This window comes from Pinus tabuliformis, chromosome 1_2, assembly GCF_031772625.1.
Source record: "Pinus tabuliformis cultivar Carrire ecotype Pingquan chromosome 1_2, CPIR1, whole genome shotgun sequence".
NCBI lineage: Eukaryota > Viridiplantae > Streptophyta > Pinopsida > Pinales > Pinaceae > Pinus > Pinus tabuliformis.
In genome coordinates this window covers 706,101,534-706,123,615 of record NC_142298.1, presented here as the reverse complement: position 1 = coordinate 706,123,615, position 22,082 = coordinate 706,101,534, and the positions used below count along the sequence as shown (strand labels likewise).

Sequence of the window (22,082 nt, the reverse complement as noted above, 5' to 3'; positions counted from 1 at the left end):
TGAGGAACAAATCTATCATCTTCTTCCATGTGAGGTAGTTTGATGACCTAACCAATTTGTTTCTCTCCTTGCACAATGAAGTCATTTTGATAGTAGATTCAGACATAAATATAACGATACTTACTTGTCAAGTGAAGATGCTCCTTTGAAGATGATATCTTCAACTTGATGATGATTTCTTCCTTGATGATATCTTCCTTCTTCAAAGATGACAATACTTCTTCTTCAAGGGGGATGCTTTTCTTCAATGTGAGGGAGATGGCCTTGATTTCTTTGATGATGATGGCAATGCTACTTCTAGCTTCCTTTAAATGATGATTGTAGAATGTGTGAACTTCCCAAGATTGCTTCAAGTGTAGAGTCCTTCTTTGAATAGAGGTAGGGTCTTTGAGGTCTTCTTTTTCTTCAAAGTGTTATTCCTCCTAGATGATATGATCCTTGAGATGAGATGGGTAGTCCTCCTTGATGTTCCTTAGTTCCTTCTTTCAAGATGATGTGTTGATTAGTTCTTCTGGATGATCTCCTTGTGCTCAGCCCTTATGTATCCTTCTTAAATTGATGATCTACAAACTGCCTCTTCTTGTCTTGTCACCTTAGCTTTGATTCTAGGTTGAGAAATCTAGGGTCAAATTAATTAGGTGATTTCTCTTACTTTGATAACTGCTTGTGATGTTCTTTTACTGGTTAGCTTCTTCTTTCATTTGATTATTATTGTGCTCGTTATCATCAAACAGCTACCAAACAATGAAGATCAATGAGACAAGAGGACACAAAATGTAGGCTATGTTGAGAAATCAATGCTAGTAGAATTAGGGTTTTGATTCCTCTTTCTTGATAATTACTTGTGAATTATGTTGGCTTCTTTTACTTCTCTTTTATAATATCTTTCAGCAAGCAATTACCAAATTATGTGTGTATGAAGATCACAAAAACAAGAGACACAAGATATAGACACTCAGCCAGGGCAAAACCCCTATCTAAGGGAAAACCCAATCAAACCTATTCCTTCAATAGCTTTCATGAGATAAGCCAAGACTCTTTAGCCTAGACACAAACTTTCTCCAACCACCAAGTCAGCCCTTCCTTCCTGTAGCTTCGATCTAGACCTTCGACCTTGCAGCAGCAAAACTTCGATCTATGCAGCAGCAGCACTTCGACCCCAGCAACTTCAACCACTGCAACTTCGACCCTGCAACTGCAGAATTTTGATCCCTGCAACTCTAGCACTTCGATCCTGCAACTACCCAGTAAATTCGTAGGAGAGAGAGAGATAGATAGCCCAAAAACTTCGATCCTACAGGCTACAATTCTCCTTCTCCTCCTTGCACTTCGCACTTTTTCTACATTGCTTCTTGTGTATATCGAACTTGTTTAGTTGATAAGCAAATAGATCGAACTGCACTTGTATATATAGCCTTTTTGTGGGTCGAATTGCTCCTTTGTAGGCCAACTTCATCAAGCAAGGGCCGACTTGGTGTGGAGGTGACAAATTACATATTTGACTCAAAAATCATTCTTTTTACATGATTCAAAAGCCCAAGGGTCTCATAAAATGTACAATGATTCTAATGACTCAATATAAATCCTAAGAGTCCTCAATGGGGACTTTGACTAATAAAATGATGACCCAAGCATGAAACTCATGCTTTAATAAGTCATTGTAATAATAATAAAAAAAAATATTTTTCATTCTTTTGATAAGTACATTTCATAATGACTCAAATACAATTACAAAGACCGAACCTAGTTACATTCGTCAACAAGACAGGGCCAAAACATCTCCTCTTGAGAGGAAAACCCACAAGAATTCTTCTCTTCTTATAGAATGTTCAGATGGTGAATTCCAAGACCTAAGACCCTTGACAAAGACCCCTCCAAGACCAAGTCAACCTTCCTTCTTCATGAGCTTTCCTTACACAACATGCAACAACAGACTTTGACCTTCCAGCAAATTTGACAGCAACTTCAACCCTAACAACTTTTCCAACAACATCGACCCCAACAACTTTTCCAACAACTTCGACCCCAACAACTTCTCCAGCAACTTTGATCCCAGCAATTTCTCTAGTAACTTCGATCCAGCAGTTTCATAATTTCGTTGCACATGAGAGAGAGAGAAACCCAAAAACTTTGACTCTAGCTTCCTCCTTGCCTTAGGACTCCTTCCTTTTGAGATCAAATTACTTTTGTGATTCTTCGTATTTTTCAATGTGTGTGTCAAATGAGGTCTAGTGTGTCTTACATATAGGCTTTCCAGGGGTACAAATTGCCTCCATGAGGCCAACTTGATCTTTCATGTAGGTTGACTTGTTGCAGCTAGGTTGACTTGTCTTGGAGGGTCTTTTATGACTCAAATAAATTTCTTTTACATAATACAAGATGCCCAAAGGGGTCTTACATATTACAATGACTCAATTGACTCCTAGACTTTATGACAAAGCCCTAGAAACACTCAATGGGTACTTGACCTATAACATAAAAGACCTTGAGCATGAAACCCATGCTTCAAAATAATAATAAAATTTCTTTTTCCCTTTTCATCTAATACATAAAATCATGATTACATTAAACATTATGAAGACCGAACCTAGTTACATATTTCAACACCTATGTCCCAAGCCATTGTGGCAGCCTATGCTATACATCAAGAAGTGTTCAGGTCCGTCTAAAGATCTCAATAATGATTCAATCCTAGAAAGCCTTCAAATAGGGCAATTCTGGCCCAAAGTAACAATGGATAAAAAAACAACATTTTGCAATCATTAGAATGTCGAAGAACACAGAAGTGGACATTGTTGAGGTGTATACTTTTGGTGAGTTGTCTAAAGGTACCTTGTGTATTACCAACTAATAGTTTCAAAAGATGAGTGAACTCTTTCAAAAGATAGAATTGGATACATGGCTTTAAAGGGTTTTTGTTAACCTTGAAAACTAAGACTTCCACTAGGAGAAGACCTTTTGAGTTAATGTATGGACAGTAGCAAAATTACCCATCAACCTCCAAACTCCAAAATTTCATCTCATACAACATTTCATGATAGATAAGAAAGCTTTACAAGCAAGAACCGACCAACTTCTATAATTGGATGACTCTCATTGAAATGGTTTTGATCAAATGATGAAGAATCAAGTTAAAATCAAAGAAATGTTTGATCATAAAGCAAAACAAAGACATTTTAAGGAAGGAGATCTCATACTCACATAGGATAAGAGAAGAAAAAGCTAGTTATGCATAAAATGTTTGATAGTCTTTGGCTTGGTCCTTCCAAAATGGAGAGGGAAAATGGAATTAATAATTTCTATCTAGTGAGCTTTCATGGGGAGTTGTCTTTATTGAAGCTTGTAGTGGATTTGAAAGATCTTCTACATAGACTTGGTCTCTTAGCATGTAGGAGATGATTTATTGCCTATTTAAGTGCGTGCTTGATGGAGAAAGTGATTTATGTCTTCTTTCCTAAACTAGGAAAAGTACAATTATTAAAAGCAATTAATTATTGTGGACTATTATGTCAATTTCTAAGGATAAATAATTAAATTATTTAAGTGACTTAGAAATTATCTCAACCCGTGATCGCCTAGATCTTCTAGAAGGGAGATTAGGGTTAGGGATTTGGGCTTGATGAAGATTATAAATGAAATATTAAGGGAGAGGTGAAGACAAAATAACAACAAGAGAGAGAGAGGTAGCTACTACATTTATGGGAAAGCGATTTTCTCAAAGAGGAAGAGCGATTTCTCTAGAGCAAGCAGCCAATCTAGACTAGGGAGAAAGAGGAAGATTACAGGTTGATTCAGGAGCATTTCGAGGATGCCGAATTGTTGGAAATTGTAGGGCCAAATTTATTAAGCGAGAAGGACGTCGAATTGTTGGAGAGGCTTGTTACTGCTCAAACTAGTTGTTGATTTGGGATAGCATCGGATGTGCTCTAGCCATGAAAATTGGTGGAGAGGCTAACGCACATGAGATCTCCAAGACCCAGAAATGGTTTGGGCAGATTCTAATCGGTTTGGGAGATATTAAAATAATTATTATTTTTAATGGAGTTCCTAAGTGTAAACTTAGGAAAAATAAAATATTAATGGGTAGTAATATAAAATTGGGTTAGAAGGTTCCAAAAGTCATGGATCAAGCCAAAATCTAATCTTAATCGTTGATTAGAGATTTAATCTCGGCCATTGATGGACCAACGAGAAAAGTATAAGAGGAGGCTTGAGAGTCAGTTGGAGAACACACCAGAGTGATCACTCATTAACATACCTAAACTTAACACCTATAGAATATCCACAGCAGTTTATGGATCAAGCGACATTTACTACAATTCCCCAAACAGTTGCAGAATTTGAGAGAGAGAGTAGAAAGAGGAGAGAGAAAGGGTCACAGGTGCCCTGTTGACTTTTGGACTTCTGGAAAAAATTTATGAGTGCCCTGTACATTGTGGGCCATGGGGTCTTCAGATTCTGCTTGGTACAACCTAGCAGATAACAGAAACCATCTGTCATAAAGTATATTGACAGTGGAAGGACGACCTATGTGCTAGACTATTTGATTTTTTGAGGTAATACAATTACAGCTTACAAAAAAAATTGCTACTTCCAAAATGAAACAGGAGTTGCCCTTTATAAAAAGAGGCTTTGAAATTACACACCCTTACTAAATGATAATGGTTGCATTGCATGCTATACTGTATATGTGTGTGTTGAATGTCCAAGTGCTGCATTTGCAAGAAAAATCTTTCACTAGTATTATCATTTATGTACCTTTTATAGGTGTGCAAAAGGCATAAATGATGGGAAGTATGATACAACCCCAAAAAACGCATTAACCTCAATTATTATTTAAGTGTACTGTACTGCAGTTTTGAAAATTTGCATATGCAACATCGATAGAATCCTCCCCTCAAACTTGTTGAACCATTGTAGGAGCAAGTCATGATAAGTAATTCTTATAGTGCCATTCCATTTTTTAATTTTTTAATTGTCTATTTGGGCATTTTAGACCCAATGGTGACAAGATATCTCCAAACATACTCATTGAGTTTCTAAAGTTGGATGTTGTAATTATTTAATTATTGTTCTTTCTACAGTTCCATGCTATCTTCAAGAAGTTGGAAGGCCTGTTATGACATTTTGGAGGCACATCATACATGCATATTGTCCAGAAAAAGTGGCACCAAGTTGAACATTTCTGATTACTAGTGTAGAAAAGCATGGTTCTATGTTCAGATTAATATTGAAAATAGCATATTTTCATTCTTCACTTTAGATGTGTTTTTAGCGAATACCATATTTGTGCAATAGCTTGGTAATTTGTCTTCAGTCTGGATTCTTTTTGCTTTGTCAATACATTATTTTGTTTTCTGGTTGGATTTGTTCTTGCATTACCATGTTCCCCTTTCAGAGGTTCTACAGATTTAATAGTAACATTTCCTATTGTCATTCACACAACATTTCTATTACTGAATGCATCTCCTACATCTTCAAGGAAAATGAAGGCTGAAAATTTGGGGGAAAAGAAACCCTAAAAAGGGGTAAAATCATACAGATAGTATTCTAATAGCATTCCTTTCTTTCTATCCATGTATTACTCCTCACTATTTTCTCCACTTTTTTATCTCAGGGAGAAGCTCACCAATACCACATGCTGCAAGGTATAAGGCAACAGGGGATCCCAATCCCCCAGCTCCTACCAGCAATATTGAAGACTTCAAGAGGTTTGATTGTCCTGTGTACATGGCAAAAAAAAATCAGCTGGTTAAACCAAAAGCATAATTGTTTAGTATAACAGCATCATATTTCGATATAATTAATCCCTTCTTTTAGTATGTTCTGATATTCAGATAAATATATAACAGATCAGACTTGAATATATCACATAACCAAGCAATCAAAGAACCAAAAAGAGAAGGAAGAATCCGACCACATGCCTTGAGTCAAATAGAAACTTTGGTTGGTAACAAGAAAAGATTACCAATTGACCATGATCAAACAGACCTTTTTTGAAAAGCATGCATCTTAGAAAATCCAAAAAAATGACATAACTGAGATAACCAAGTAGTGCTAGTGTGTCTGCTTTAGCACCAACCTCTAGAGATTCTATATAATTCATATACAGTTCACCCTAGCTTGAAAATTGCACAACTAATTCAGCTTTGAAAACACATATTTCTCTAAATCAAAAGTCAAACAGCTTCCTCATTAAAATTGGTCCTGCAATGTCTTCTCCGGATAAAATCCCTTTTAGCCTGATAAGTATCAATACTTTTCTACCATGCTTCCTGATCATCCACACATCCCCTAAAATTACTACATCCGGAGGGCTTGAGCAAGAGGGTTGCATATTCTGATGAGATCCATCCCCACAATGCCTAGACCACTTTGCATCCCCATAAAACATACTTGACACTGATTAACTACTAACCAGCATGGAACTTAAAATTTGAAAGACACTTGCTTACATATAGCCTTGCACCTTTTATCATCTGTCCTCTATCTCTTAGACCCTGACTTTCTATTAAAAGAATTTTCTCATTAAAGGGAGCTTTGCATCTTCTTCATCCTTGTCTATATTTCTGTTTCAGAAGACGCCTTAGGCACTCCAGCATGCAATTGTCGCTAGGTAGTAGCTTTGTTTGGTGTAAATTGAGTTGCCTTGTTTATTGGTATTGCATGTTTAGCATCCAAAGGCCAAGTTACAAATTGCTTGGTTGATTGCATGGAGAGAGGCACCTTTTTTAGCAATGATTCTTTGGATGCTTAGGTGTGTGAGCCTTTACTTGCGGGTATTATTGACCACATTTTGTCAACAGTCCAAGGAAGCAAAATATAAAGATAGGAAGAATTTTTTTCAAGGTTCAAAGACATCAGCCAGCACCAATTGTATCATTGCAAACCCAATTTCTGCAAGTTGTATTGTAAATGATGCTAGTATGACCATTTAATTATGTAACAACACCTAGGTAAGCCTCTGATTTTGGCAACGGATTTCATCCTAGGAAGTTTTTTAACCTCACTAAATTATGTGTGTTTCTAAACACGGATAATCGGCAGAGTTTTTCTTCCAGCTTAAACCCCAAAGCTAGGGTGGAATCTCTTGACAAGGTCTTAGGTGAGTCCTAGTGTTATATCGAGTCTTTTGTAAAAGTGTGTTTGGGAATAATTTAAGCACATTTGGCTAAATTATTTTATTACAAACACACTTGGTCTATACTAGATAATATTGAGTTGCAGAATTGGGTAAATTATTGAGGGTCTATGTGAAAAGGTGTATTCCCCCTTTAAGGGTTGACTTAATTGTAATATCTTGATGTAAAAAATATTTTAGTGCATGATCCCACATATTTAGACACCATGGCTAAAATATTTGAGGGTGGAAAAATTATTAATCCCCTCTGTGTCAATTAATTAATTTTTTTTCGGCTAAATTAAATTAAAATCTTAAGCCAGAAAATTAATAAATTTTGAATCAAAAACAATTATAGAGAAATTAATTTCTCTCCAAGTGGAAAATAATCAAAAATTTGTGGGTCAAAGAAAAGTCAATTTTTGGAGGTCCCCCACCAAGGGAAAAATGGATATTTTAAGAAAATTTGAGCCCTTGGACCTTGGTGGTTAAGTCAAAGTCAAATTTTTTAGGAAATTAATCCAAAATATTAATTTTTGGATTAATTAAAAGTGGGTTTTAAGAAAAATTCGAATTTTTCCTCAAAATTAAAAATTCGACGGTGGAGATTAAAAGATGATCAAATTATTTTCAATGGTCGAGATTATTTTGACGAGGATCAAACCAACTAGCCGTTATTTTCCACGTGAATGGGTTTGTCTATATTTAGAAAGTCATTTATCTTCTATTGAATATCTTTGGACGATGTAATTCTTGAAGGTTGGTATTGAGTTGTTGTTCTGTGGGGAACATTTTGTATCCTAATAGAAAGACTTTGGGGTTCAGTTCATGGTGTTTTTCTTCCACTGATCTGTGGTATGTGTTAGTTATCTTTGAATCTATTTTGAGTTGAATATTGATAGATAATTGTTATTTCATTTGTCGATGATAATAACATTCTATTGATATATCCTATCTTAGGTGATCTAATTCACTATATGATCTAACAATTTTATTGAGAATATAATAGAGATTTACAAGTACGCTAGCCCTTGGGCTTCAAGTTCACAGACTGTGGGAAAGAGATGACTGTGTTTGGGCTTCGATATTTCTTTATGGTATTTGATGTTGCAGGGGGGTTTCAACCAATATTTATTTTCTGAAATTCGCTCATCCATTGTTATTTATCCAAAATTATGTTCTCCAAAAATTTTAAATTTTGTAAATATTGTATATTTGTAAATAATTTGTAAATTATTTCTAACCCATTTGTTTTGCAGTGCTTGGGGTTTTAAAATTTTTGGGGTTTTATTTTTGTATATATATTTGGGTTTTGGTATTCTTTGATTCATTTGTGCAGGTGAATTTAAAGTTGATCAAAGGATTTTGTTGGGGTTTTACACCAGATCTAGGCCTACGAAGGCAAGATCTAGCCTCTAAGCTAAACGTCCAGCCCAAGAAGGAAGTTGTCCAGCTTTTCTACAGCGAATTTGGGGAGAATTTTTTATTTGCAAGCATTTCGAAATTTTTTTGGGGCTAAGGCCTAGTCGTCCAGCTTTTTTCTCTTGGCCATGAGCCCTAGAGGGCTTTTAGGCCCTCGGCCCCCTTATTTCCCCTAGCCATAGGCTTAGAGCGGTCTCGGCCCCCCTATGGAGCAGCCATCCAACCCTCTAAAGGCCTCGCCCCCCAGCCCCTCCTTCCTCCTTGTCATGGCCTCTAGGAGGCCTTTCTCCCTCTTGACCTCCCTTTTGGCCTTAGCTGCAGCCCTTTAAGGGTTGTTCCCTTGGCCGCTAACCCTCCTAAGGCTCTTTCACCCCTAGCGTCAGCCTTTCTATGCTTGACGTCAGCCCTTGTGGGCTTGTCTCCCCTTGTCGTGACCTTTTTCGGGCCTTCATTGCCTTTGTTTGGCCTTTCTAGCCCTTCATTTGTCATTTTTAACCCTAGTCTTGGGGTTTTCTAGCCTTCTAGCCCTTGCCCTAGCCTTGTCTTCAGTCATTGACTTGATTTTTATCTCTAACAACAGTATATTGAAAGCCCTACCATATTTTTTATAAGCCAGTTGATTTGAGTGCATATAAGTGGTTTTTTGGTGGATTAATTGGTTAGTTTCAGATCTGATATGTTTGCTACAGTGACCTAAAAACACTTGCAGCAGTGATTAAATTTCATAACAGTGGCATTATAACTCATTGGTAATCATATTTCATTATTACATTGTCACTTGCACTTATTGGGCTTGCATCTCTATGCATATTTGACCATAATCGATCCCAACTCAGTAAGGTGTCTCGTCCATTAATGACTTGGATGAAGAAATCCCACTGCTTCGTAAATCCATTCAGGGCTATACACACCATCTCATCATCATCTAATTTATCTCCCTCTGCAATTAACTCATCCTTTACCAACCTAAGCCTAGTGAAGTAACTGGTAACGTCTTCACCCTTGTTCATCTTGGTATTCCTCAGCTTTTCTCTAAGAAGTAGCTTCCTATTAGTGGTAGCATCCTAGAACAATTTCAAAATTGCGTCCCACATTTTCTTTGTTGTATCCAACTCAACAATATGTGGAACTATATGGTCCTTGACTCCATCAAGGATTATCCTCCTTGTTTTGGCATCTTCCTTCTTGTATGTTGTAAGTTGTGCTAGATTTGTTGGTACAGCTATCACACTGGTCGCATACTCCTTGAGACCATTTTCTTCCAACAACAAGGTAATTTTGGCTTTCCAGACACCAAAATTTGAGGCTCCATCCAATCTGTCCTGATCTCTCAAACCTGTTGAGGCCATTTTACAAACCCTCAGAAATATAGCAAAACCCAAATAAACTGAAGAATACAAACTGGGTTTTAAACCCTCGGCTTTTCTCTTCCTGTGTTGGGTAGAGCCTTCTTCTGCCCTCATATCAACTTTGATACCATGTAAGACAAGATAAGATAAGATAATTTTATTAATGTCCAACAAATGACCATAAGAGGTCAATGGGACTGTTGGTTACAATGATTACATCATGCCAAGCCAGTGGACCAAACAGTCCCCTTTAACATTTCTTTTAAAAAGCAGAAAATACAACTACAAAGGAGAAGAAAGGGCAGGGGTCTCCTATCCAGATCCTACTCCTAACATCCAAGGTCGAGAGAAGAAAACTGAGAGAAGCATGTCAAAGTCTGTTGTCCTGTGGGCATACTGGGATGTCGCCTGGAGGTTCTAGGGCGCCTCCCAGGGGTGGATCCAATCCTGGAGCGCTGGTGCAATCTGGTGGGTCGGCCCCCCAAGACCACACTGATCTGGTCTCAGTGTCTGTGGGTCGGTCAATGGTTCTTTTGGTGCCCCGCGCTGATGGCAGCACCCTAAAGAACTCCATGATCTTCCGCGTGGTGTCCTATCTGGTGGGGGGCTAAAGAAAACGGGCCTGAAATCTGAAGGCCTCCTGGAGATAAAGTGCAAGGCATCTCAAATCATCATATCTGAGGAAGCTGGTCAAAGTCTGAGAAGACTTGAAGAGACAATGGAAACAACCTCAAATCTCGTAGTAAACAGGGCATCCGAATATGAAGTGTGTCTCTGTCTCTATCTCTTGTAAGTGACAGAGTTGGCAAATCCTATCTGCCCTATCGATGTGGTGATCTGTCTCCACCCGAAGTCTGTGAGACCCAACTCTGAACTGCTTGAGGGGGATTCTAAGGGCATGCATCCAATGTTGGAACATTAACTGGGGTCTGATGATGAGCCCATCCCTGATTTCCAAGCAATGCTCTGCGTAGAAGGCCATTTTTGGACGCAACCCATTGGGAGGATTAGTCCATGTAATCTGAATGTATCGTCTGTAATATCCTCCTCAATGATTTTATTCAGCTCTTGCTGATTGGGGAGGAGGGGGCCTGGGGCATTCAGAGAGTACTCAAAAGGAGGGAGATGGCCAATCTGGGTTGCTGAAACCTCCAGAAGCTCTGTCACACCGGTGTACCAACATTTGGATCAGCCTGTCTGCATATGGGCGATGTTCTCCGAGGAGCAATATGCTAAGTATGGGTATCTGCCACGACCTTTCCTCGTGTCTGCTAGGCCTCGGAGCCTGTGCAAGGGCGACACTACCCTGAATATCACCTCTAGGTGGAAAGGTTGAGCCCCGAACTCGGCTAGAATGATGTGCTGAGGAACTGTCTGCTTGCACCTAATGAAATGGTGCAAAAGGAGGGTCTGGACCCGCTCTGCTGAGGCCCAATCTGACTCTAGGAGAGAGGGACCCCAAATCTCTGATCTGTAAAGCGCTGTGGGGCGAATCAAAGTGTCCATGATGCTCAGTTTGGACAAGATGTCCTGGAAATGGTGCCGGAAACACTGCCTCTCCAGAATGGCTAAGGAGCCATACCCTTTGTTGATCCGAGACTGAAGGGCTGGCCACAGGCTGAAGCGAGGCCCTGAGAACTGAACTCCCAAATATGTATAGGTGCTGACAATCTCGATCTCTTCTCCTTTAAATAGGAAGTGGAAGTCTGAGGTTTTCTTGACTCCATTGAAGACAATCACTTTGGTTTTACCCAAGTTCACAGTTAGATGCCTCCGGTCACAAAAAGCTGTGCGAGCATCCAACTATCTCTGAAGGCCTTCTTGGGAAGAGGCAATAAGGGCAATATCGTCTGCAAAGAGGAGGATTGAAATCAGGACTTGGTGAAGAAGACACCCATCTGTATCCTGGATATGTTCCCGGAGGAAGGACTCAAGCTCATCGATATAGATCCCAAATAAAGTAGGAGAAAGGGGGCATCCTTGCTTGCCTCTAATGGTGCTTTGGATGAAATCCGACATTCCTCCGACTGTGCGGAGATGGCCAAGGACGACCTCATAGAGGCGCATGATAGCCGTCAGGAGAGTCGAGGAAATGCCAACCTCTCTTAGCCTCTGGAAAAGATCATCCCTCAGGACTGAGTCAAAGGCCTTCCAGAAGTCTACAAAGCAGCAATATACTTTAAAGGATCGATGCCTAGCCTCCTCGATCACTGCACGAAGAGTAAGGATGTGGTCGATCATCTGGTGGTCCGGGCGGAATCCCGCTTGGCCCTTAGCCCTGAGTTGTCTCTGCTCAAGGAAATGGGAGAGTGTTCTATGGAGTGTTGTAGCATATAGTTTGGAGAATGTGTGCCCAACCATGATTGTCCTGTAGTTGTTGGGGTCGGAAGTAGGCCCTGACTTGTGGATCGGGTAGATAATGTGGTGTGACCAACCATCCAGAAATCCATCCCGAACCACCTGGTTGAAGAGGTCCACCAGATATCCTACTAGGGGGCAAAGTCCATGCTTGAAGAATTCTGCCTGGAAGTCTTCTTCGTTTGCTGCCTTGCTGCTATTCATTGTCCATATTGCCTCTCTGATATCTTTGTCGGAGAAAACGTGGCAGTAGGTGGGGGGGGGGGGGGGGGAAGTAACCTGAATCCGAGGCTGCCCAAGAATGTCATATAGTTGGGAGGTGTGAGAGAACATTGAGGCAGGATCAAGGTCGACTAGGGTAAGTCAGCGCCAGGAAAGGATGGTCCCCCAGAAATCTTTAGGGGAGCGAAGGAGGAGAGTAGAAAGAACCTGTCTCCTATGGGCAATGAAAAGGCGCTTCTTGCGGCGAAGGAGGCGATGGTAGGCTGAACAAAGATCTGGGTATGTTGGTAAGGAGTTCCGGAATGCGTGTCGGAGGTCTTGATGCATAGACATGCATTCCTGGTCATACCATTTATTCATAGGGCAATTTCCCGGTGTTAAATTGGCAACTAGGGCCAAACTCCATGTGGGTCAGCTTATTTATGGCAGCTGATATTTTTATTGGATCCCTCTCGTCGAGAGGTGTAGGATTGATCCAAAGATCATCCGATTCCGATAAGTATTTATGGAGATATGAATTTATTTTGTTTATGTAATTATTATCAAGCCAACCAGCACTTATGTAGGCTCTAGAAGCCCAAACGTCATGTCTATTCAACCTCTAAGTTTTTAGTATAAATAGAAGAGAACTTGAAGACATTTTACACACATCTCTTGTGATCTCTCTCCACGTGTTTGGGTTTTGTGGACAGAGAGATCTAGAGGAGAATACGTTGTTCTAAAGGCTGATCTAGCCTTACCCTAGCTGCAGTCAAAGAAGGCATAATCGCAGTGTGATTGGAGCTCAAGTGCCCTAGCCGCAGGTCAATCAGCAGCCCTAATCTACGCAGTCAAGGAGGATTCCATAATGTAGTAAAGGGAGGCTTGAACGCTGTCAAAGGAAACCCTAAACGAGATCTAGCTGCAGTCAAAAAGGTTATTTAAGCCGCAGTTGGAAAGGCCTGAACCAGCAGTATGTAAAGAGCCTTAATCCGCTCTTAAGGAAGGCTCTTATCCGTTGAAAGAAGAGCTTTAATCCACACTTAATGGAGGCCCTTATCTGCTGACCAAGAAGGCATAGACGCAGTCATGAAGAAAGCCCTAGCCGCGGGTAAAAGAGGAGACTTAGCCGCAGTTAAGAAGAGCCCTAGCAGTAATCAAGGAAGAGGGTTGGCCGCAGTCAAAGGAGACATAAATCCGCAGTCTAAAAGGGAACTCTAATCTGCTGTTTAGTGATGCCCTAATCCGGAGTTATGAAGAAGCCTTATCCACAGCAAAAGGAGGGCTGATCAGTAGTGAAACATAAGCCCTCTACGCTGTAATGAGGAGGCCCTATCCATTGTCATAATGTGCCCTAGCCGCAGGCTTATGAAGAATCCTATACGCTGCATAAAGGAGGTCTAAACGCTGGCAAGGGAGACCTAATCTAACGCTGTCCTTAAGTTCCCTAAACACTGTCCTGAAAGAGTCATGAAGAAATCACCTAGCTGCAGTCAAGAAGGATGTATATACGCAATTAGGACAGGCCTTCTATATGCTACTCATACGTTGTCCTAAGCCGCAGTAAGGAGGCCTAGAAGAGGCCCTAATCTCAGACTTGAAGGTGCCCTAATCTGCTGTCACAATTACAACTATCTAAGGGAGCTTCTATACGTTGCAAATGAAGCCTAACCGCAACATAAAGGAGACATATATCAGCGTAAAGGAGCAGCATGGAAATCGCTGTAACAACGTGTTAAATACTACTGTTCTAAGGCATGGATAAGGTACGTTTGAACTTTGGGATCAGCAGTCACTAGATTAGAAGACAGGACAATGCTGCTATTTAGGATCTTGTTTAGGCCTGTTGAAGGAGTCTACAGCTACAGCTAGCTGCTTTGCTAGGCTGCAAGCCATAGCAAGCAGCTAAGGCTGTTCCAAGACAGTATTACAGTTTGCTTTAAGCTCGGATGGTAGCATGGATTAGGAGAGACTCTCCTAGGTGGACTGAAGCCCTTGAAGGGCTTAGTTATTTAATAGCTTGAAAGCATGATGTTGAATGCAGCATGGTGTTGAATGCAGCATAGTGATGGACGCAGCATGGTTGGATGCAGCATGTTGATTCAGTTGAAGTATGAGGACTGAGAAGTGTGCCTTCACCTGAGTTCAGATCTGCAGTCCTTGTCATCAGAACTATCCTGTCATCTTCATGATAAAATATCTCTGATGTCTGATCTCTTATTTTGGCAAGTCAAAGTGTTGACTTCAAATGTATTTGTACCATCTCTCTCTCTGCTGAACTTTGAAGATAAAAGAAGAATTGATCAAGGGTTTCCCCACATATTGTGGGGTTTGTCCCTGGCTCGCGCCATATCTTGTGTCCTCTTGTCTTGGCTTGTCTTCTGCGAATTTATATTTATGTTCTATCTGCAGTTTATTGTAATGTTGATGTGATTGCTAACTGTGAAAATTTGAATAAATTGCTCTAGCATAGAACATACCTAAACTTAACATGGTATCAGAGTTGAGGTGAAGACAATGCCCAAGAAAGAGTGAAAGAGCAATCACCGAAGACAGTTGGGACAAGACAGAAGGATCAATGGGTTCCTCATAATTCACCTAGGATGAAGTCAAAGAAGAGAATGTTATCAGAATGGCGCAGCGGAAGATTTTGATGGTCCATCTTAAGATCACTTCATTGGGAAGTTCGGATCTAAGGGTGGAAGGAAAGGCGGATGCCTTGTTGAAATAAGTTTGGCCGTTATGCGAAGGAGTGTCCGAATGGCAGAGACACATCTCTTGATGAAGATAACAATCATTCCTAGGACATCTTCAATGATCAAAAGAATGACCGGTAATGCAGGTCATCAAGGAAATGGTTGACTCTTCCTCGAAAGCAAGGAACCCCAAAATCTCTTTTATGTACCTGATCGAACCTGATGTCCATCTCAGAAATGGAAGTCAAAGGTTGCAGGGTGGCACTTATCGATGGAAAGGTACATGTTTGAAAATAGATCATTTAAAGATGTTTTTGAGTTCAGGGTTGTATCAAGTTGCAGCAAGTCCACTGGGGACCATGTCCATTGACTCAGCTCTAGAGGTCTGTGAGTCAAATGGTGACTAGGATGCCTGAATTCAAAAGGAAGCATGAAGGTACATGTCTGAAATGTACCAAAGGAAAATATTATAAGGGTACCATTCAGCAGGTTCTCAGGTTTGGAACAACCCGAGGAGTTTGATGGAAGAAAGCCCTCTATGGCTTGAAGAAAAACACCTTGGGCATAGTATGAGAGGATTGATAGCTGTTTAATGCAGCTGAGATTCACTAGGAGTGAAACCGATCCAAACCATTACTCGAAGGTTGTGGATGACAAACCTCTTGTACCGGCACCTATGTCTGACAGGTGCAGACCCTCTCATTTATAGGAGACAGAGGGAGTTGGATTTTGAATGTGAGAAGATAAGCTGCAAGCTTGTGACTGCCTCGAGGATCTTAACTTTCAGAAGTTATATAGTAATGATGTCGGACCAGATTTGGGAAATGCCTCTGAGTTTCATAAACTCATTTCGCGTTGATGTTCTTGGAGAACCTCCGTCCGGACATCTGTGTTGCAGTTAGCATGGTGAGCTCATATTTGGTTGAGCCTCACTAGATTGGTGCCAAGAATCTTCTAAGATACCTTCAGGGCACAATCTCTCATGGATTGAGATACTCTGGCGGAAATATGAAACCACATGATTATTCGAATGATGAGTGGGCAGGCAGTATGGAGGATCACTAGAGCACTTCCCAGTGTTGTTTCTCTTTGGAATCTGCCTCGATATCCTGGATGAGCAGGAAGCAGAAGTCGGTAACTCTGAGCAGAATACATTGCTGATAGCATGGCCTTCTGTGAGGCAGTCTGGTTGCTGAAGCTCTTCAGTGAGTTGTTTGTACACATGATGAATACCACTGTGAGTCTCTGTGACAACCAGAGATGGGATTCGATTATTGAGGAATCCCGTATTTGACAGATAGACAACAATTACTGCCTTATCTGGGAAATGGTAAGTCGATGATCAAGGAGGCTCCATCACACTGAGATGATGTACAGGACAGAGCCCTGAGGAAAGATCAAATTTGTGATTTTCTCGAACGACTTGGAGTCGTCAAGAGACCTTTGTAAAAGGGTCCTGCATGCTGCATACATTGAGCTCTAGGAGCTTTGGGGGGCTTGCAGTTCTATTGGAGCAACATACGACCACAGGGTGACTCACCCTCCCCTGGTGGTGCGCGCTGGAACAAGATGATTCGCTCTCTTGTGGGACAAGATGATTCGCTCTCTTGTGTAGCAGGATGATTAGTTCTCCTGTGAGGCCTGGATTGATGTGTTCTCCATGGCGATTGTAGCAGGATTGATGTATTCTCCTGTGAGGCCTGGATTGATGTGTTCTCCATGGCGATTGTAGCAGGATTGATGTGTTCTCCTGTGAGGCCTGCATTGATGTGTTCTCCATGGCGATTGTAGCAGGATTGATGTGTTCTCCTGTGAGGCCTGGATTGATGTGTTCTCCATGGCGATTGTAGCAGGATTGATGTGTTCTCCTGTGAGGCCTGGATTGATGTGTTCTCCATGGCAGCCTGGATTGATGTGTTCTCCATGGCGATTGTAGCAGGATTGATGTGTTCTCCTGTGAGGACAGGATTGATTAAGTTCTCCTGTCGAGGCATCCTACCCATGCAGTCTGGGACTCATGGGAAGTACCTCTCATCTGATCAATGAGCAGGGAAATGAAGTTAGGGACCATAGTAGTACCGATGGACGCATCGTTGTATCTACCGTACTCCCTACGCTAGGATGTCCTCCATTGATCTGGGATCAATGATACTGGTCTGGGACCAGTGGTAGGAGTTGTACATGCTATGACGCTGACTTCGGGTCGGCTGAGACTCGTCTGGGACCAGTGGTACATACTCCGAGACTGACTTCGTGTCAGTGCAGTACTGGTCTGGGACCAGTGAGAGTGGTACATACTATGACGCTGACTGCGGGTCGGTTGAGACTGGTCTGGGACCAGTGGTACACTCTCTGAGACTGCGATACTGGTCTGGGACCAGTGGTAGGAGTGGTACTTACTATGAAGCTGACTTCGGGTCAGTTGAGACTGGTCTGGGACAAGTGGTATGCACTCTGAGACTGACTTCAGGTCAGTGGAGAATGATATGACTCATTCTCGATCAATTCTTCTTCTTCATAGTTCAACGGAGATGAGCAGAGCCAGCAGAGCAGAGCCAGCAGCGCTGAGTAGAGCTGAGCAGAGCAGAGCCAGCATAGCTGAGCAGAGCAGAGCTAGCAGAGCCAGCAGAGTTGAGCAGAGCCAGCAGAGTTGAGCAAGAGCAGAGCAGAGCCAGCAGAGCTGAGCAGAGCCAACAGGGCTGAGCAGAGTTGGGCAGAACAATGCAGGGCACTGATGGCAGAGATAGTATAGTCAGACTTATGGATCAATGGATGGAGTTCTCCCTAGTTGAGAGGGAGTGTTAAATTGGCAACTAGGGCCAAACTCCATGTGGGTCAGCTTATTTATGGCAGCTGATATTTTTATTGGATCCCTCTCGTCGAGAGGTGTAGGATTGATCCAAAGATCATCCGATTCCGATAAGTATTTATGGAGATATGAATTTATTTTGTTTATGTAATTATTATCAAGCCGACCAGCACTTATGTAGGCTCTAGAAGCCCAAACATCATGTCTATTCAACCTCTAAGTTTTTTGTATAAATAGAAGAGAACTTGAAGACATTTTACACACATCTCTTGTGATCTCTCTCCACGTGTTTGGGTTTTGTGGACAGAGAGATCTAGAGGAGAATACGTTGTTCTAAAGGCTGATCTAGCCTTACCCTAGCTGCAGTCAAAGAAGGCATAATCGCAGTGTGATTGGAGCTCAAGTGCCCTAGCCGCAGGTCAATCAGCAACCCTAATCTACGCAGTCAAGGAGGATTCCATAATGTAGTAAAGGGAGGCTTGAACACTGTCAAAGGAAACCCTAAACGAGATCTAGCCGCAGTCAAAAAGGTTATTTAAGCCGCAATTGGAAAGCCCTGAACCAGCAGTATGTAAAGAGCCTTAATCCGCTCTTAAGGAAGGCTCTTATCCGTTGAAAGAAGAGCTTTAATCCACACTTAATGGAGGCCCTTATCTGCTGACCAAGAAGGCATAGACGCAGTCATGAAGAAAGCCCTAGCCGCAGGTAAAAGAGGAGACTTAGCCGCAGTTAAGAAGAGCCCTAGCAGTAATCAAGGAAGAGGGTTGGCCGCAGTCAAAGGAGGCATAAATCCGCAGTCTAAAAGGGAACTCTAATCTGTTGTTTAGTGATGCCCTAATCCGGAGTTATGAAGAAGCCTTATCCGCAGCAAAAGGAGGGCTGATCAGCAGTGAAACATAAGCCCTATACGCTGTAATGAGGAGGCCCTATCCGTTGTCATAATGTGCCCTAGCCGCAGGCTTATGAAGAATCCTATACGCTGCATAAAGGAGGTCTAAACGCTGGCAAGGGAGACCTAATCTAACGCTGTCCTTAAGTTCCCTAAACACTGTCCTGAAAGAGTCATGAAGAAATCACCTAGCTGCAGTCAAGAAGGATGTATATACGCAATTAGGACAGGCCTTCTATATGCTACTCATACGCTGTCCTAAGCCGCAGTAAGGAGGCCTAGAAGAGGCCCTAATCTCAGACTTGAAGGTGCCCTAATCTGCTGTCACAATTACAACTATCTAAGGGAGCTTCTATACGTTGCAAATGAAGCCTAGCCGCAACATAAAGGAGACATATATCAGCGTAAAGGAGCAGCATGGAAATCGCTGTAACAACGTGTTAAATACTGCTGTTCTAAGGCATGGATAAGGTACGTTTGGGATCAGCAGTCACTAGATTAGAAGACAGGGCAATGCTGCTATTTAGGATCTTGTTTAGGCCTGTTGAAGGAGTCTACAGCTACAGCTAGCTGCTTTGCTAGGCTGCAAGCCATAGCAAGCAGCTAAGGCTGTTCCAAGACAGTATTACAGTTTGCTTTAAGCTCGGATGGCAGCATGGATTAGGAGAGACTCTCCTAGGTGGACTGAAGCCCTTGAAGGGCTTAGTTATTTAATAGCTTGAAAGCATGATGTTGAATGCAGCATGGTGTTGAATGCAGCATAGTGATGGACGCAGCATGGTTGGATGCAGCATGGTGAATCAGTTGAAGTATGAGGATTGAGAAGTGTGCCTTCACCTGAGTTCAGATCTGCAGTCCTTGTCATCAGAACTATCCTGTCATCTTCATGATAAAATATCTCTGATGTCTGATCTCTTATTTTGGCAAGTCAAAGTGTTGACTTCAAATGTATTTGTACCATCTCTCTCTCTGCTGAACTTTGAAGATAAAAGAAGAATTGATCAAGGGTTTCCCCACACATTGTGGGGTTTGTCCCTGGCTCGCGCCATATCTTGTGTCCTCTTGTCTTGGCTTGTCTTCTGCGATTTTATATTTATGTTCTATCTGTAGTTTATTGTAATGTTGATGTGATTGCTAACTGTGAAAATTTAAATAAATTGCTCTAGCATAGAACATACCTAAACTTAACACCCGGTTTGCGGTGGCGGTATAGGTAGAATGGGGGAAGGATTGGAGCGCAGCTTCCCAGATTACATATGAGAAGCACTGGTATTTGTCCTTGGCGGAGTTGAGAGAGGCAAACTGGGACTCCGATGGGAGTGTCTGTCTAAGGATAGAGGAGAAGAGATCAGGGTCACCTTCCTCAAATCGGAAGGTGGTCCTGGTGGGGCTGCAGGGAAGAGTAGGAGCTGGATTCGGGAGGTTAAACTGCAGAGAGAGTGAAAGAAGTGCATGATCTGCGAGAGGGATGGGGGTGATCGAGAAATTTTTTATGTAAGGGAGGAGATCTGGGTTTGCAATAGCGTAGTCAACCACACTTGCTCCGCCTCCAAATGGTCTGCAGGTAAAGAAGTGCGAGGATGGGAAGCATGGTAGGCCATTCAGAATTACCAACTCATGAGATTCTCCCAACTGTAGTAGATATCTCCCATAGGCTGTGGTGGGTCCCAAGTAATCCTCGGAGGTCCGGTGCATGCTGATCGTGGTCGGGTCAATCCCCCGAGTGCAAAATACATCCTCTATCCGGTCGTGCATAGGCATCTGGAGGTCTTTGGTCCGGGCATTGAAGTCTCCCGTGAGAATGACGTCCCCTAATACCGAAAACCTGGTGATGTCAGAGTACAGGTCTATAAAAGGGTCTCCGTCTAAGCTATTGTGAATAGCGTAGGAAGACAAGATAGGTGGGAAGTAACAGACTGCGACATAAATGTGAAATATTAATATTGTTGTAGTTATTGGTTATTATTCATTTATCTGAAAATATTATGTCTTCTGCAATTTATTTCTAGCAAATATTGAATAAAACATTATTGCAACTTCACAGAAAATTAAATCACAAGAACTGAGAAAATATTGCACATACAAAATAATGAACACCGATATTTTTTGACAAATGTCCCTAGAAAAACCCTGAAGGGAAAACCAGTGCAACAGATGAGGATTTTTATTATTCTTCTTCAACAAAATCTTTGATTGAAATTTTACAACTGCTTGCCATAAACTGGCAAAGCTCTGACAATTTATTTTCTGCAGCTACCAGAGCATAAAAATACCTAGAAGGAACTCAGCCTCCCTTTGCAAGATAACTTGGCCCTCCCGAGATAATTCGGCCTCCCTCTGCAAGTGTGTACGACCTCACACGTGTGGGCCCTGGCTAAAGGAAATTTGGCCTCTGGCAAACTCGGCCTCCTCCAACAACAAAACTCGATTTGACCTTTTAGCATTCCCTGAAAGAAATCGTGCTCAAACACTGCCTCTTTCTCCCACATGTGCGAATACAAACTCGGCCTCTATAAACCCTTGCGCACCAGAAAAATCTCGGCCTCATGCAAAGTCTAGACAAATCAAACTGGCAATTTTTTTGTCTGGATCTCAGAAACTGGAAGAACCTCATGAAGAAATTCTCTCTAGACATCTTCTACTCAATCACTATTGATTCCTCGTTGCTTAGTATCCTCTACGCTATCACTACACCCTTGCTCTCAATGTAAATATGTGTCTCGAATGTGTTCTCGAAATGTTCATCGATCTCCTCTTATAATCTCTCCTTGAGCAATCAACGGCCACAATCTAATTCCAATCGATGGCTAAGATCATCTTGACTTCTAAAAATGACTTTTCTAGAAGTCACTAGAGGAAAATCGATTTACCTCCATTAGCCCCAATTAATTAAGCCATTTCGCTAACTTAGACATAGGAAAATTAATGAATTGGCTAATTAGATCTAATCAAGGCAATTTTCCTTAGAAACTTTATCTGGGTATTGGAAAAAATTAATCCACTGTGTTCCTTAGTCTCATAGACACCATCTAAGACTAGAACACCTGTCCAAACTCCAAGCTACATAAACTAACAGTATGGACTTATATCCTTATTTTATTTTATCCTCCCTCAACAATTATATACAAGGGAGGAGAGATATCTTGTATTCATTAACATCATTGTGTTATATTTTTTTACTTGTCTTGGGAACAATAGGATTCATGAGGAAACCTTAGGAGAGAGACATCTGGTAGGG

The 22,082-nt window shown here is 41.5% G+C and overlaps 1 protein-coding gene across 1 annotated transcript in view; it reads right to left on the bottom strand.

The window, feature by feature from the left end:
- Positions 1 to 22,082, bottom strand: part of CNX5 (co-factor for nitrate, reductase and xanthine dehydrogenase 5) — a 286,044-nt gene that overhangs the window by 220,996 nt on the left and 42,966 nt on the right. The window contains exon 2 of the mRNA XM_089395837.1: positions 5,630 to 5,722. Within this exon, the coding sequence (XP_089251963.1) occupies positions 5,630 to 5,722 (93 nt within the window). The remainder of the gene's footprint in view (positions 1 to 5,629; positions 5,723 to 22,082) is intronic.